Genomic DNA, 16,171 nt, shown 5'->3' on the forward strand with positions numbered 1-16,171 from the left:
ACAGCCCTCCCCTGGCGGATCCCTTTGAGAGAGGACCTACTCACTCAGGGACAGGGCACCATATGGCACCCTCGCCCCGATCTTTGGAAACTCCACGTGTGGTCCCTAGACGCAAGGAAGACTTAGGTAACCTACCGACTGCGGTGGTTAATACCATCACTCAGGCTAAAGCCTCCTCCACGAGGCGCACCTACGCCCTGAAGTGGAGTCTATTCACTGAATGGTGCGTCTCTCGCAGAGAAGACCCCCGAAACTGCCAGATCAGTGTTGTGCTCTCTTTCCTTCAAGAGAGGTTGGACAGCAGGCTGTCGCCCTCCACTCTCAAGGTTTACGTGGCCGCCATCTCCGCTTATCATAACGCGGTAGCTGACAGCACCGTGGGAAAGCATAACCTCATCATCCGGTTCCTTAGGGGTGCTAGGCGAATTAATCCATCTCACCCCCCTTTCATGCCCTCTTGGGATCTCGTTCTCAGTTTGCGAGCAGATCCCTTTGAGCCACTCGAATCAGTATCTCTAAGATTTCTCTGAAGACAGCTCTGCTGGTCGTGTTGGCCTCCATCAAGAGGGTCGGGGACCTGGTGGTTATTTTCGGTCAGTGACTCGTGCCTGGAATTCGGGCCGGATTACTCTCACGCCCAAGGTTCCTACCACCCCCTTTAGAGATCAGGTAGTGAAATGCACTCTGCGCATTTATGTGGACCGTACTCAGAATTTTAGATCATCTGAGCAGCTCTTTGTCTGTTATGGCGGTCGGCAGCAGGGAAGTGCCAGTTTAAAACAAAAATTATCCCACTGGATTGTGGATGCCATTTCACTCGCTTATTCGAGTCGAGGTCAGCCGCGACCCCCGGGAGTGCGTGCACACTCCACTCGGAACGTTGCATCCTCTTGGGCGCGTGCACGCAGCGCCTCTCTAACAGACATCTGTAGAGCTGCGGGCTGGGCGACATCCAACACATTTGCAAGGTTTTACAATCTGCGAGTGTAGCCGGTTTCTTTAAGGGTATTAGGTAACCCTTTGGTGATTGAGGAAACAACTCGGTAGGGTGTTGAGACACACTTGCTGCGCCATTTTCCCTTACACGGAGATACGTGCGCTTTTTTATCTGTCAGTAAAGTTCCCCGTCAGGTGAGCCCTGCAGATTCCTCCGTGGCCCCCAGCACTGACTCAGCGGAGGAGTCACTTGCTGGCCCACTACGTTGTAGGTCTGCCCGTTGGTCAGCCCGTGTTTTGGGTATAGGTGCCTGCTATGCGTGATCCCCACTAGGGGATCCCATATGCTTATTCCGCCACGGTTAAGTCCCCCCCCTGGGCGGACCCGTGTCTTCCCTCTCCGCTAACCACTCTTTTGCTATGCGTACTCCCCCTTTTTAGGGCTAGTCCATATGTAAACTCTGCCATCTATCCCCCCTTGGGTAACGGATGGCCTCAGCAGCGTCCTCCCTATGGGGATTGCCCGCTTCCCAACGTACTGTCATATTTCCTAGTATTATCTAGATGCTCACGACTTCCCAAAAAATATATCTAAATCCGTAAGACTTCTGTTGAAGTAGGATAAATTAGGGCCAAGGACACGTTGGAGGACCGCGCCTCCCATGATATGGGTTCGTCACGGTTGCTTGACTATCCCCTCATTGGGGGCGTTGGAAAGGTGCAGTCCATAGTTTTCCCATTTCGTGAATTTTCACAAAGATCAAATCCACTTAATAGCACTGAAGTTCCCCAACCGAAGGGGAACGTTCAGGTTACAGAAGTAACCCTTCGTTCCCCGAGGAGGGGAACGGAAGTGCTATACTCCGTCGCCATAATAACTGTCCCTTAGCTGTTTGAAAGTCTCTTCAGCTTAAAAGGATGGCGTTTGCTCCTCGGGGAACGAAGGGTTACTTCTGTAACCTCGAACGTTCTTATACCTATAATTTAACTTTGCATTTTGAAACTGCCACACAGTAAGAAACTGAAACATTACATTGTTTCAAACAAAACATTTGTTGGCAGCACCATCAATGGCATCATTGATAATTAGCCATTATTAATGAAACTTACAAATTTGGTAATAACTTTTAACTACTTACTGCATTACTTGATGTAATGCTGCCAGATGACATTACAGGCTAAATCACTACAGCCAAACTACATCAGTTTGCACCACCCTCTGGGTAAAACTAACAACGCATTAAATTTTAGCAATAGGAGTCCTACATACGACAAATGACTTTTGCATAGTTTTGTCTATTGTCATGAGACGGGTCTTGCAGATTTCTTGGATCATACATAGAACAATGATATAATTTATTTCCTAATTGACACTATTTCCTGTCCACCATCATAAATTAGAAAATCTGTTGTTTTGAACTCTCCATAGATTGTTAGCCCAATTTCCACCACATTTTGTAATGGGATAACAAATCACTCAAACCGCTTGAGTTGGCTCATTAAAAAATGTAAAGTCTTTGTGTATATACCCTATTCAATTAAATTCATAATCAGGTGATAATGGGTGACTAGGAAAATCCAGAAAGGGACAAGCCCTACACATGCATGCACACACAAACTATCATTTCTTATTGGTAAAAAAAAAAAAAAAAAAAACCTTACCTGTGATCTTGTGAACTTATGAAGATCAGACACTAAACTTTTGGCTTCTGGTGCCACAGCCAAAACTGTGAAATGAGCATCAAGTATCAGGGACGCCCAGTCAATGACCTTAAAATAATAATAAGAAATATATATATTTAGTCAGATGCAAACTGAATAATAACGGTTTAAAATTATTTGTTGACTAACCTGAGAAATACTTGGGATGCGCAGAGCTCTGATTTGTTTGTGGACATCTTGAGAATATTTAAGATAAAGGAAATGCAGGTACTGTAAAAAGACCTAAAAAACAAGCATATGCATATAAATATATGTATAATAAAAACCAACACTGATTTATGTTTTTCAAAAGCAAATTTGAAGCTTTTATTAAGTCGAGCTTTATTGTGTGCACATAGTAGAACAAAATGTCATGTCCCACCGGACCACAGTACTACAAAAACAAAATCACAGATAATAATTATTTATTTTTATATAGCGCCTTTACACCTAATTCTCAAGTTCTTTAAGTTTAACTTAAATACAAGAATAGCAGGAAAAAAATGTTATGCAGAGGATAAAAATAAAACAAGTCAGACACATTGAAAATATAAAACCAGTGGTGTAAAGTACAAATTACAAATACTCAAATCACTGTAATTGAGTAGTTTTTCTCAGAAATTGTAATTCACTAAGTAGTTTTAAAAATGTGTACTTTTACTTTCCCTTGAGTACATTGTTAATGCAGTACTGGTACTTTTACTCCACTACTTTCCTTCAACCTGCAGTTACTACTTTATTTTTTCTTGTCTGCGGGGATGAGAAAAATCAGCCCTGTGATTACGGTTCAATCAAATTGCACATAGAAGGTAAAGTGCATCATAATGAACTACCTGAAGACATGGGCGATATATAATTGCAGCAAACTGTTTGGAAGTCTTTAAAGTGTCCAAGATGTCCAAAATCTTTACATGCATTGACCCAGAGACTGTTTAGATACATGTCACTGATGAGAAGATGACAGAATGCTAGACTGTATGTTTACTGTATGATGACCGAAATGGCCTTAAACACCTAGCAGGCACAAGATGTCAACATGACGTCAGATTGACATTGCACCCCAACGTCATGGTGTTGTTGCATTTTGTTTGAAAATAAAAAAATTATAAATCGGGGTTGACAGAACCCAACGTCCAACCTAAAAATCATCCAAATATCAACAAATAATTATGTTACAGCTTGACGTTGTGTGGACTATGACGTCTATCAGATGTTGGTTTAAGATGTTGGGTCACTATTGGACTTTGGTTATATTCTAACACAACCTAAAATCAACATCATTTTTCGGCGTTAATGGACATCAAATAAGATTGTCCTTGGACACTGGTTTAACATTGATTTTTGGTCACCTGACATCACAACCTAAATCTAAATATTGTCTAATGATGTGTGCATGCTGGGCAATAACTAGATGCACTACAGAATGTTACGTTTTTAACACATTCACAAATTACATGTAAATGCATCCGCTTTTTACAGTGCAATACTACTCGAGTACTTTTGAAAGGTCTACTTTTTACTCATACTTTGAGTAATATCTACAACAGATACTTTCTCTACTTGCATTACATTTTTAGGCAAGTAATGGTACTTTTACTTAAGTATGATTTATCAACAGTCTTTCCACAACTGTATAAAACCAATAAAAAAATACACAAAAAATACACCTTGCAAATTGGCAAGTGTATGCCTAATATTATGGATGAGTGCGTTGCCGAGTTGGAGCAAGTGAAGAAAAAGCCCAGTCAGCTCACACAGAAAAGAGAAGGAATATATTGAGAACCCAAACCTTGCAAGGCCTTACATGTAAACATTAGGACTTCAAAATCAACATGAAAACAAATAGCCAAAATAAACTTTCCAAAACTGGAGTGATGCATTCAATCATTTTGGTCTCTGTCAGAATTGTAGGAGCTGAATTTTAGACATTCTGCAGTCTATTTACGGTGCATTTTGAAATGGCTTCAAGTAAAGCACTGCAGTAGTCATTGTGTGAAAAATAAAAATGTTAATCTACACTGCTCAAAAAAATTAATAAATAAAGGGAACACAAACACAATGTAACTCCAAGTCAATTAAATTTAAGTGAAATCAAACTGCCCACTTACAGTAGGAAGCAACACTGATAGTCAATTCATTTCACATGCTGTTGTGCAAATGGAATAGACAACAGGTGGAAATTAAAGGCAATTAGCAAGACACCCCAACAAAACAGTGATTCTGCAGGTGGTGACCACAAACAACTTCTCATTTCCTATGCTTTCTGGCTAATGTTTGGGTCACTTTTGAATGCTGGTGGTGCCATCACATTAGTGGTAGCATGAGACTGAGTCTAGAACCCACACAAGTTGCTCAGGTAGTGCAGCTCATCCAGGCTGGCACAATGCAAGTGGCAAGAAGGTTTGCGTGTCTGTCAGTGTAGAGTTCAGAGAATCAAGGCACTACCAGGACACAGGCCAGTACATCAGGAGACGTATAGGAGGGCAACAATCCAGCAGCAGGACCACTACCTCCGTCTTTGTGCAAGGAGAAAAAGGGGGAGCACTGCCAGAGTCCTGCAAAATGACCTCCAGAAGGCCACAAATATACAAGTGTCAAACTAAAAGGTCAGAAACAGACTCAATGAGGGTGGTATGAGGATCAAACGTCCACAGGTTGGGGGTTATGCTAACAGCCCAACATTGTGTAGGACATATGGCATTCGCCAGAGAACACCAAGATTGGCAATTTCACAACTGGCACCCTGTGTTCTTCCCAAATGAAATGACGTTCACACAAGCATGTGACAGATGTGACAAACTCTGGAGACACAGTGGAGAATATTCTGCTACCTGCAACATCCACCAGCATGAGTGGTTTGGGGTGGTATTTCTTTAGAGGGCCAGACAGCCGTCCATGTGCTCGCCAGAGGTAGCCCGAGTGCCATTAGGTACTCTTGTGAGACCATATGCCAGTGCCGTTGGCCCTGGGTTCCTCATAATGCAAGACAATGTTAGACAGTGTGGCTGGAGCATGCCAGCAGAATCTGGGACCCCAGATTAATAAAGGGACTAAGCTGAAAATAAATTTAATGAATAAGAGAACACGGTGGTCAAATTTCAAGTGGCTGTCAAATATAACCCTCAAGTTCTTTAGATTAGATTGAAATTCTAAGACAAAGCGCAATGTTTGCCTTTAGGTAATTAATAGGATGAACCAATAAGCATAATGTCTGAAAGAAAGTTTTGGGACATTCATTTCTTTCTCATAGATGCATTGTTCTAGGAAAGAAAAGGCTGATCAGTCACTAGATTGAGTGAATGTACCCTTGATTTTCATCTGCATAACAGTGGTCGTTACAGTCAAGAGATCTAAGAAGATGACCAAGAAGTGAAATGCCTATTGAGAAAAAAAATAAAATTAAAATTGATTCATGGGTACACCAAATTTGACTGAACCAATATTAGACTTGTGTCCACACTGATGGTAAAAAATAGCATGCAGGTTTGAGAGGTATGACTTGAACTACTTTAGTGCAGTCTCTGTAATGCCAAACAGATTCCATCTGAGATCGTAAGAGTAGTCCACAGTCCCGAAGGCCACACTTAGGCCAAGAATGCTCAAAATTGACAGGCAATCAGCTTCTGCAGCAGGAAGCAAATCATTAGTTACCTTCACCAGCACTGTTTCTGTGCTGACATTTGCAGAAGGCAGATTGAAAAGGCTCAAATAAATTAAATGTGAGGTGCCACTTTAGTTTGAAAGTAACAGTGTGCAAGAGTTTTGGCTAAAAATGGAAGAATTGAGATTGTCCAGGTTGGTATTGAGCTTTTTTGGAATGAGTGTAATTAAAGCAATTTTGAGAGACTTAATATCAATACTCAAAACTATGTTGGCCATAAAGTTAAAATAAGCTTTAAACAGGCAGGTTGGAACAGGACTGGCTATGAAGGTGGTAGCCTTCATTTTTGAAACCTCTTTACCCAGAGAAACTAAATTTATAAAAGAAAATTTTAGGTGTACTCCAGAGAATTGAATTGATCTGGAAGTGGGTTTCACAGAAGCAGTAGTCATTTTGATACCACTTTGAGCTCTCTCCAACTTAGAACTGAATCAAGAAACAAATAACAATTAACAGTAATAGTATGTTGACAAGCATTTACTTTCTGCATTTTCTTAATGACATAAAACAATAGCTGGGGTTACTTTGATTACTTGTAATTATCTGAGAGACGTACAGAGACCTGATGGATGTCAACTCTGCTTTATATTCAATCAAGAGGTCCTTTCACAACAGGTGATGCACATTCGGACCAGAAAAACACCACCTGTGCTCCAACTTAGGACAAGCTCCCTTCTTAGACTTTAGTTCATTCTTCTATCATGGAGTGTAGCAAACATAGAATACAGATAAGGATTTTCACAGATCGAGTTGCATGAGTCCAAAGTGGAGAAGAGAGCAGAGTTTGAGGAAAAGAAACCTTGCCTCAAAAGAGTGAGATGTAGACAGCTTAGAGAGAACTCAATAAGTGGATCCATCAAATGATTCTATAAATAATTCATAGTATGTTTAGATGGCATTTTTGTTAATGGCAGGTCCATAGTAAAAATAATGACCCAATGATCAGACAACCCTATGACTACAGAGGTAGGTATTGATAAAAATTAACTATTGGTAAATATTAGATCCAGAGTGTGAGCTTTGCTTTGGGTAGAAAAGTCCACAAATCTTTTTCATACTAAAACACTCAAAGATAAAAAGTTCTGTTGTCATTGGAGTGTTTATTTTTGTCTAGGTGAATGTTAAAGTCCCCAAGGATAAGCATTCTCTCAAAGTTGAGGCACAGCATGGACAGCAAATCAGCAAATTCTAAAAAGAAAGCTTCATTTGACTTAGGAGGCCTTTAAATAGTAGCATTAGCTGTAGAAATTGGTTTGGAGGCCTTCAAAAACAACCATTCAAAAGAGTAAAAATTGGGTGTGATCACAGGCCTTAGTTTTAGCAGTTGATGATGCCACCACCTCTGCAAGGGAAATCAAGTAAACCATAACAAGAGAGAGTAAATTCATTAAATAGAAGTCTATCAGACCGGGTGATTTATAAGCAACACTGGACGCAGGAGCAAGTTTAAAACCTCTACATACTAACATACTGGAGTGGTTATCTAACTATACATACACTAAAAAAAAGTTACCTATACCCATAACCTAAGACAGACATATTCCTTTGTATTTCCCACTTTGAGGGACAGGATGTTAGGGCCACACTATTCAGCCAGCTGTGCCACTTCCTCTCTGTTGTGCAATTCATAGTTGTTGCTGATGAGACCTACTACTGTTGTGTCATCATCAAACTTGATGATGTGACTGGAGCTGAAGATGGCAGAGCGATCATGAATCAGCAGTGGTAATAGTAGCGTGCTGAGCACAAAGGCTTGTGGGGTACCTATGCTCAGTGTGGTAGTGCTTAAGGTGTGATCACGACTGACCCAGACGGACTAAGGGTCTTACAGTTAAAAGTCCCGGATCATGTTGTACAGGGAGGTGTTATAGGCCAGCAGGTTGAGTTTATTAATGAGCTGTTGTGGAATTATTGTCTTGAATGCTGAACTAAAATCGACAAACAGCATTTTAATATAAAAGTCTTTATTTTGTAGGTGGGTAGCAGCCAGTTGGAGCGTGAGGAAAATGGCATCATCTGTAGAGCAGATGGACAATCGTTTGGACAATATGCTAACTGGAGCGGATTAATTGTGTTGGGAAGTCTGGTCTTGGTATTGTGCATGACTAACCTCTCAAAGCACATCATCATGATAGGAGTCAGTGCTGAATTCTTTGGTACTAGTATTATTGTTGTAGACTTCAGACATGCAAGCATGACTGACTGTCTCAGTAAGATGTTGACGACATGTTTTAGGATATCTGTCAGGTGTGCATCAGTCTTTCAGTACATGGGTCAATCCTACATAGGGTCTTCCTCACATCGGCTGGAGACAGAGCACCTAGTCATTGTGAGGGGAGTAGTTTATGTGAAAGTGTGTCATTCTGCATTACAAACCATGAATAAAAGTCAGAGTCCTCCTGGGAGCAATGGGTCACCATCACAGGCCTGTGTCAGGTACTTTTAGTAAGGGTGTACTCACGCTATTTACAGTTGACTTGAACTGGGCCAAAGCATGCTTGTCCCCCCTCCCGTCTCACCCGACAGCCCACACTCATTGCTTACGTCATCAATGATGCACTGTTCAGTAAGCAGTGAGGGGTTTGCGTCTTTAATAAACGAAGATAGTTTGCGTTCATTGAACAGTAAGAATGATTCATTAATCCATATGAAATAGTACCTTAAAAGTCACGTCTCGCTTACAGTTTCGGACTCAGGCACATTTTGCACTCACACACAAGCATGACCACGCCAAAGCCTAGGTGAATCGCACACTGGCACACCTCTTCCAACCAGGCCAGGGCCAGCCAAGTGAACCGTGCCTGAGCCCAATTCAGAGCACTCACACTTCTCAAACGATCCCGGAAACAAGCCTGGGCACGGTACAAATAGCATAGTGTGAGTACGCCCTAAGTGAAGCACTGAATGGTTTGCCACTGGCTCAGTGTCTCTCTTCTGTTTATGAAATGATTAATGATAATTTGACCACATGATTGGCATATGTACAAAAGTACACATACATATGGTGTACAAAAAAAAAATATTTTGGTCATTTTATTACTGAGTTCTTGATTGATGATGATATTAAAAGGGCACATTGTATGATGTATATACAGGCTAACATACCTTGACGCAAATTTAGCTTCTGTATTTCTGTAAAAGTATCATTGCTCAAAGCATACTGTACTTCATTTACACTGCTCATTTGTGGTTTAACTATAGAGCATCTAGTTTAAAGATCTAGGTGGTATACAGCAAGTGAAATGTTTGTAATTGTGGGAGTGATCACTTTTAAAGCATTGTTATGGAATTTTATAGACGTGTGTGTATATGTATGTGTGCAACAAAAAACACACACACACACACACACACACACACACACACACACACACACACACACACACACACACACACACACACAGCTCTCATATGGATATGTGCTCAAAGCACGCAGCAGCGCATGCCAGAGTTTGTGTGTGTCTATGTATGTATATATATATATATATATATATATATATATATATATATATATATATATATATATATATATATATATATATATATATATATATATATATATATATATATACGTGTGTGTGTGTGTGTGTGTGTGTGTGTGTGTGTGTGTGTGTGTGTGTGCATGTGTGTGCACATCAGACTGTTCATCAAGGATCTCTCGTTGGATCTAATCTTACTGTATTTGTTAAACGTGATATAGAATTCATCTTGTTGTCTATATCCAACAACATATTCCCTGACTTTGGTCTTATGAATCTATTACTTGTTCTCATGTAACGTGTTTTGGCTGAGCGCAAGTATAAGTTAGGTTAATATCTTAATGTAACCGCGGACACCGATTCTGCACAATTGACTGATTGCTTGCCTTTTTTTCTATTGTATAAACTTATTTGAACATTATACTTTTAAAATGGCCATTATTGATTATTAAAACTAATATTCAGTGAAAGAGAGGCTATGTTTAGTATTATCAATAAAAATGAAAGGAGGCAGTTTTGTTATAGGCTCCGTTTTGTGATATATATGCATGAAGATGACATAAGTGAACAATGCTAGATACAGGTGTGCAAATGCTGTTAAATGCGTTTTCACCTGCTAAGCTTTTATGAACTTCATAAATAAGAGAGACTAATTTACACTGTCACTGATCATTTGAAGTTTGTATAATAGGCCAAAGAGAACAATAATATCTAATCAGTCCTGATGTGTATTTTTATGGCTGCATGTATGAGTGCAAATTAGATTTTTGAAACTCATTTTAGATGCGTTTATAAACAGGTGCTTTTCATAAGATACAGATTTGTGAAAGTACTTTTAATCTTATTTTATTCTATTCAAAATAGTGTTGTACAATACATCAATATTAAAATGGTTTTGTAATATAATATATATATGCAAAATATTTTGTACTACTAATAATCTTTTTATTAGTACTGGTACTTTTGAGGGACAGCTGTAGTTCAGAGTGCTGGACAAGAGGGAACTGCTTCAACACATTGAGTGTGCATTGGACTGTGCTTTTTCTCTCACGGTGGGTGCACACCAGATGCAAATGAAGCATCAAGCATGAGTGATTTACATGTTAAGTCAATGCAAAGACGCAAATAGACATCCTTGCAGTGCAAATTGAGAGTTTGTGTGGTGCAAATTGAGTTTTGCACATGACACACACATCGCTTAAATTGGAAAATCTGAACTTAGGTGGACATTTGTGTCGCATTAACCAATCAGGAGCTTGCTCCTGTAGGGGTGTAATTATTACATGGTGATTGGAGGCAGAATTTGAAATCTAAAAATAGAGGAGAAAAAACTCATGGTTGTATGCAGGCATCCAGAGCTGTAAGACAGCAGCTCCTTTTTTATTAAAACAGGAATAAAAAGGATCTTGCTTGGTAGAAAGTGAGTGAAAAGGTCAGAAAATCTGGTAAATACTCTACTTAATATTCATATATGTATATTACATAGAGACTGCAAGCAAAATTCAATTCAATTCAGCTTTATTTGTATAGCGCTTTTACAATGTAGATTGTGTCAAAGCAGCTTCACATAAATGGTCATAGTAACTGGATCAGGATCTTTAAAAAGCCAGCTAATTAGGCTTATTGACCATAATGTTATTTTCTACAACTTTCACACTAATGGGTAGATATTTATTCAGAGGAAGTGAATAGAAATGAAAGAAAAAAATGGAAGAGTTTGAGGGACACGTATTCGAAGGTGAGGAGAAAAAAGATTGAGAAAGTGGGTCAGCAGCAGGGTTAGTGTATGTTTGCTAGCAAAGTAACACAACAGGGCATATATTTGTTGTTTGTTTTAGGATTAAAAAAAATGTATTTCTCTCTGACAGATGTAATGTGAAGTGTATAATGTGTGATTATTTAATATTTTGGTAACACTTTACAGGTCCTATAATATGCAGTAAACAATGCTTAAGTAATGCACATATAATCAAGCAAAAAAAGCAAAAGCATTCAGTAATGACTACTGCATGAACAACAAATGAACATTCTATACGATACATAACTCAACAACTCTTTAAATTGGTAATAGTTAGGGGTGTAAAAATTAATTGTTTCTTCGGTGCACCGCGATGCAGACACGGACAATTCAGTATCTTTTCAGTAATAATCATAACCGGTTATTATGTACGTCATTATGACGTCATTTATCTCCTATGCGCTCTGTCGCGAGGGAGGTGAGCACAAGTATTTACAACACTCAGCCAACTCAGGGCCGGCCCGTGGCATAGGCACCAAAGGCAAATGCTAAGGGCGCTATATATCTAGGGGGGCACCAGAAATGAGCGTGGTTCAGTTGGTTTTGTTTTCGATATTCCTGACACACATTCAGTTATAGACGGCATTAACACAAAAAACTCTTACCCTATAAAGATCTAAAGTGTGTTTACTACAAAAAGGCAAAAATGGTTATGTTTCACAGCTGTCTTTTCTTTTTTTTTTCTTCGCTGGACATTACGAGCACTGCTCCATTTAAGCCCTCGCAATGTGTTTAGCCGGGAGAGCTCGTGCGGAGAGGAGCTCTCAGTAAGGGACCGTCGGAAAAGTGCTTCTTTTTTTTTCTCTTTTTTTCTCGTTTTTTTTTCTCGTTCTCGTTCTGCTCTGCTCAGCTTGAGCTGTTGCGAGGGCTTAAGTGTATGTGTGTGTTTTGTTTGTTGCTGTCTATGTTTGTGTATGTGTTTGAATCAGAGACAGTGTGGTACTGTGTGTCTGTGTGTTTATACAGACAGGATGTTATAGCCTCCCCCCTAAAATATAACACTGTATATGGAAAGCATCGTCAATGCACCGTAATGCACCGAGATATCGAATTGAACCAAATCGAAGGCATGATAATCGTAACTGAACCGAACCGTGAGACCAGTACAGGTTCACACCTCTAGTAATAGTTAAATGCATTAAATCTCTAACAATGTTTAGCTAATGATTTGGAAAGGTATCATTAAGTAAAGCACACAACAGAAAGTTATAGTACATAACTAGGAGTTATTGTGGCAGTTAATGAAGAATCCATCATACATCTTATTGAGAAATGAATGCATATTTATATTATTTTATAACATTTTAATATAATTATTATATTATATTTATTTGTTCCTCATGCAGTAATCATTGCTTACGACAAGGACGTAAGCATCATCAAGGGGTGCATCAAAGGCACAGATAGGTACATGTTGTGTCACACCATCTCTAACCATTTCATTCTAAACAACGTTGAGCAATACTGACACTGTCGATGTAAGGCGTTTGTTCTTGTTGCTTTGGAATTTATAGAAGGGAAACCGCGCAGTATGGTGCATCCGGTGAGTGACTCCCTTCATATTCAACATGCGTGATCGTATTCATCAAGTTTGCAAAAGAGGAAAAAAAAAAAAAAAACAAGCGTTCTAAGTAATGGCTATATTTTACAAGCAAGAATTCTGACACAGCAACATGAGCAGATGCTTTACAATTACACATAGAGGAATGCACAGCTATTCTTTGACAATTTGCAACATCATCTGGCACTTCAATTGATTACGTTTACATGGACATCAGTAATCTAATTATTCGCCTTAATCTGAATAAGACAATAATATGATATATAATAATATGATGAGTTACTTTTTAAATGTTCCTTTCATGATTCCATTTTACAATAATATAGCACTTAGATTGTATAACGATATATAGATAAATTGCGTGACCACGCTTCTAATGTTTTCTCCAGAGTTTCATGTAATTCGGGTGTTTCATTTTTAATTTTTAGACTTTAACTGCAGTTTGGTAGCTTCACTTTTATTCAGAAACATTTCATTCATGCGCCCATGACAAACTGATGGAAGAGTGTTGTTTAATGGAATTTAACACCGCACACTGAATGTAAAGAAAAAACTTTTGCATTTTGTGATGTGGGTGTCCGCAGTCCTTTACTGACTTTGTAGGTTCAAAGAAGTGTCAAACAGCCATGTATGGAATATCCTGTTGCCAAATGTGGCGAAAAGTCCTACTTGATGGTAATGTTTTGATTAAGGTGTTTACATGTCTGTACTGCACTTCAATAATGACTCTAAAATAGGCATACTTCACATGTGTTAATTTGATTTCTGTATAGTTCAATTATGACTTTAGTCGGGTTAAGGTCATGAAAAAACGCTGTTTACATGGTTGACTCTTATTCAAAGTATTGTCTTAATCATAATAAAATCGGTGTCTACTCAGTAGACAACTGCTGCAAGGTATTTTCCCTCGTTTTCAGACAGCATTTTGTGCCGTTTAAATGAAGCCTTGTCATGGCTAAAGTAAACATTTCCTCTTTTTTTAAACATATAACCAACCCAAACAAATGTAATTCACCAAAATGTTTGACACACACGCAGCCTACTGTACTGTTCCACTGACACATTAATTGAATAAATGTCAAAGTGAAAATAAAATGACATTTTGAAATGAAAAAAAAAAAAAAAAAAAAAAACATCATGGTAAATACTACACAACACGAACTAACTAAATGAAACATAAACGGCTCCCGATTAGAATCAAAATGCAAATCAGCCAGAATAGAATCATTAACAGTTTTATTGGTAATTTTTGGAAATCGCGTGGCTTGCATACCTGCTAGTTTCATGCAAGTAATATGGTTTGCTTTTAATAATGCAGTGAGGTATTGTCTGTGGGTGTGCGCGCATGTTTGCATTTAAGAGCCGTGGAGTACATTAGAACAGCTGACAGGTCAGGAACACTGATGCTATTTTTCAGCATCTGATGTAATGGCAGATACTAAATTAGGAGAACATTTTTCTCTTGCACTTGAACCTCATCTGACAAAAGTATAGCAGCTTTAACACACGACTTTCTTTCAAAATTAAAGTTTTACATCACAAAAACAGTCCGTAAGCCACTGAAAACAGTATTGACATTTAGTTGAGAAACACTGCTCTGACTGGTGACAATTCTTAACCAAAATTCTAAGCAGTCTATCGGAAGTCGCTGTTCACTATGGGGCCCTCCAAGCAGCAACAAAGAAAAAGTTCTATAGCCAGTGTGCAAATTGTCTTTGATTGTAATTGAAGCCCTTTTTAATCCAGTCCCTTTTCTCTTTCCACATTTTACCCTCACACCTTATCACAGTGGGCAACAGTACGCTGGAAAAAATTAACACTACCTACCACCAAACAATCATTCAAGACAAAAGACAAAAATCAAGACGCATTTGTCAGATACTCACCATGACCTGCAAAACTGTGAGATCTTTTAGATGTTGCAGCAGAGGCTTGTCACTGTATGCGGTCTGCAAAACATCATTTCTATTTAACTGGTTAAAGAAAACTAGAGACCAGAAAAGCAAATGAAACTCAACAGAAAAAACAGCATACATTCTTTGATTATAAACAAGTAAACAAAGGATACAGAAGGACACCCTTGTGTAATCCCACAGGACACTTCATATCCATGGACAAGAAATCCCTCTGTTGCTTGCTGCTAGAGACACCGTTCTCGTTCTGCTGCTCACCTTCCTCCATTTGACTTTGAGCTGGACTCATTTCTTTCATGATGATTAAGCTCTCTGTGTCAAGGGTTAGAGTCTCCATCTCAGAGTCTGGAGTACTATAGTCAAACAAAAGTTGTTTTTTTTTAACTTGTTTAAAAGACATTTGTGCAAATAACTTTATACATTGGCTTCACCTGTCTGTTTATTGCAGTCAGGTGATCTGAGTAAACTAAAAATCAATAAATCAATCAATCAGTGTGTCACAAACAGATGGGAGGGGGAACCTCGGTTTGCTATGTACAAACCATATTTTTTTTGGTTCGTTTTGAACATTACACCCCTATGGATTATGGTGACTTAATTTTTAAATGTAACAAATGTTAACAAAAAGTTAGTGGAAGACTCACCTCAAAATGGTTTTGAGATAAGCACAGGTAACAGCTTCAGGAATGTCTGGAAAAAGTTGGAAAGCAATCTGACAGAGTTGAAAATCTCTCTTTGCCATGGCCAGAGACAACAATTCTGGGCAAACACTACATATCCAAAAACAAACAAACAAAACAAATGAATGAATAGAGATTTACATTGGAGTACCTGGTAGACAAATGTGTCCACAGAGCTGATTGTATATTCAAACCTGTAGCAGAGATAACGAGTGTCTAGCAGTTGTAGAAATGCACGCTGAGGGTAGAAGCTGTCATCTGTCTGGGATCTTGACACTAGCACCATTGTCACTTTCCCTGCTGCAAGCTGAAGGTCAGTCTGAGGAGTCTGATGAATAAATTCACCCACCGCTGACTGCACATCCTCTACCACAGCAGTCTGGTAAATAAGTAAATTGGGTCATCAAATTAAAGAATATAATCTATGGGTATATACCGCTTCAAA

General features: G+C 39.0%; 1 protein-coding gene across 1 annotated transcript in view; it reads right to left on the reverse strand.

Moving 5' to 3' along the window:
* nol11 (nucleolar protein 11) overlaps nucleotides 1-16,171 on the reverse strand; it is a 44,831-nt gene that overhangs the window by 6,047 nt on the left and 22,613 nt on the right. The window contains exons 12-17 of the mRNA NM_001030063.1: nucleotides 15,921-16,105; nucleotides 15,691-15,816; nucleotides 15,202-15,399; nucleotides 15,020-15,098; nucleotides 2,788-2,880; nucleotides 2,599-2,706 (exon numbers count right to left, since the gene is read on the reverse strand). Of these exons, the coding sequence (NP_001025234.1) occupies nucleotides 2,599-2,706; nucleotides 2,788-2,880; nucleotides 15,020-15,098; nucleotides 15,202-15,399; nucleotides 15,691-15,816; nucleotides 15,921-16,105 (789 nt within the window). The remainder of the gene's footprint in view (nucleotides 1-2,598; nucleotides 2,707-2,787; nucleotides 2,881-15,019; nucleotides 15,099-15,201; nucleotides 15,400-15,690; nucleotides 15,817-15,920; nucleotides 16,106-16,171) is intronic.

Source organism: Danio rerio, chromosome 6 (assembly GCF_049306965.1).
Source record: "Danio rerio strain Tuebingen ecotype United States chromosome 6, GRCz12tu, whole genome shotgun sequence".
NCBI lineage: Eukaryota > Metazoa > Chordata > Actinopteri > Cypriniformes > Danionidae > Danio > Danio rerio.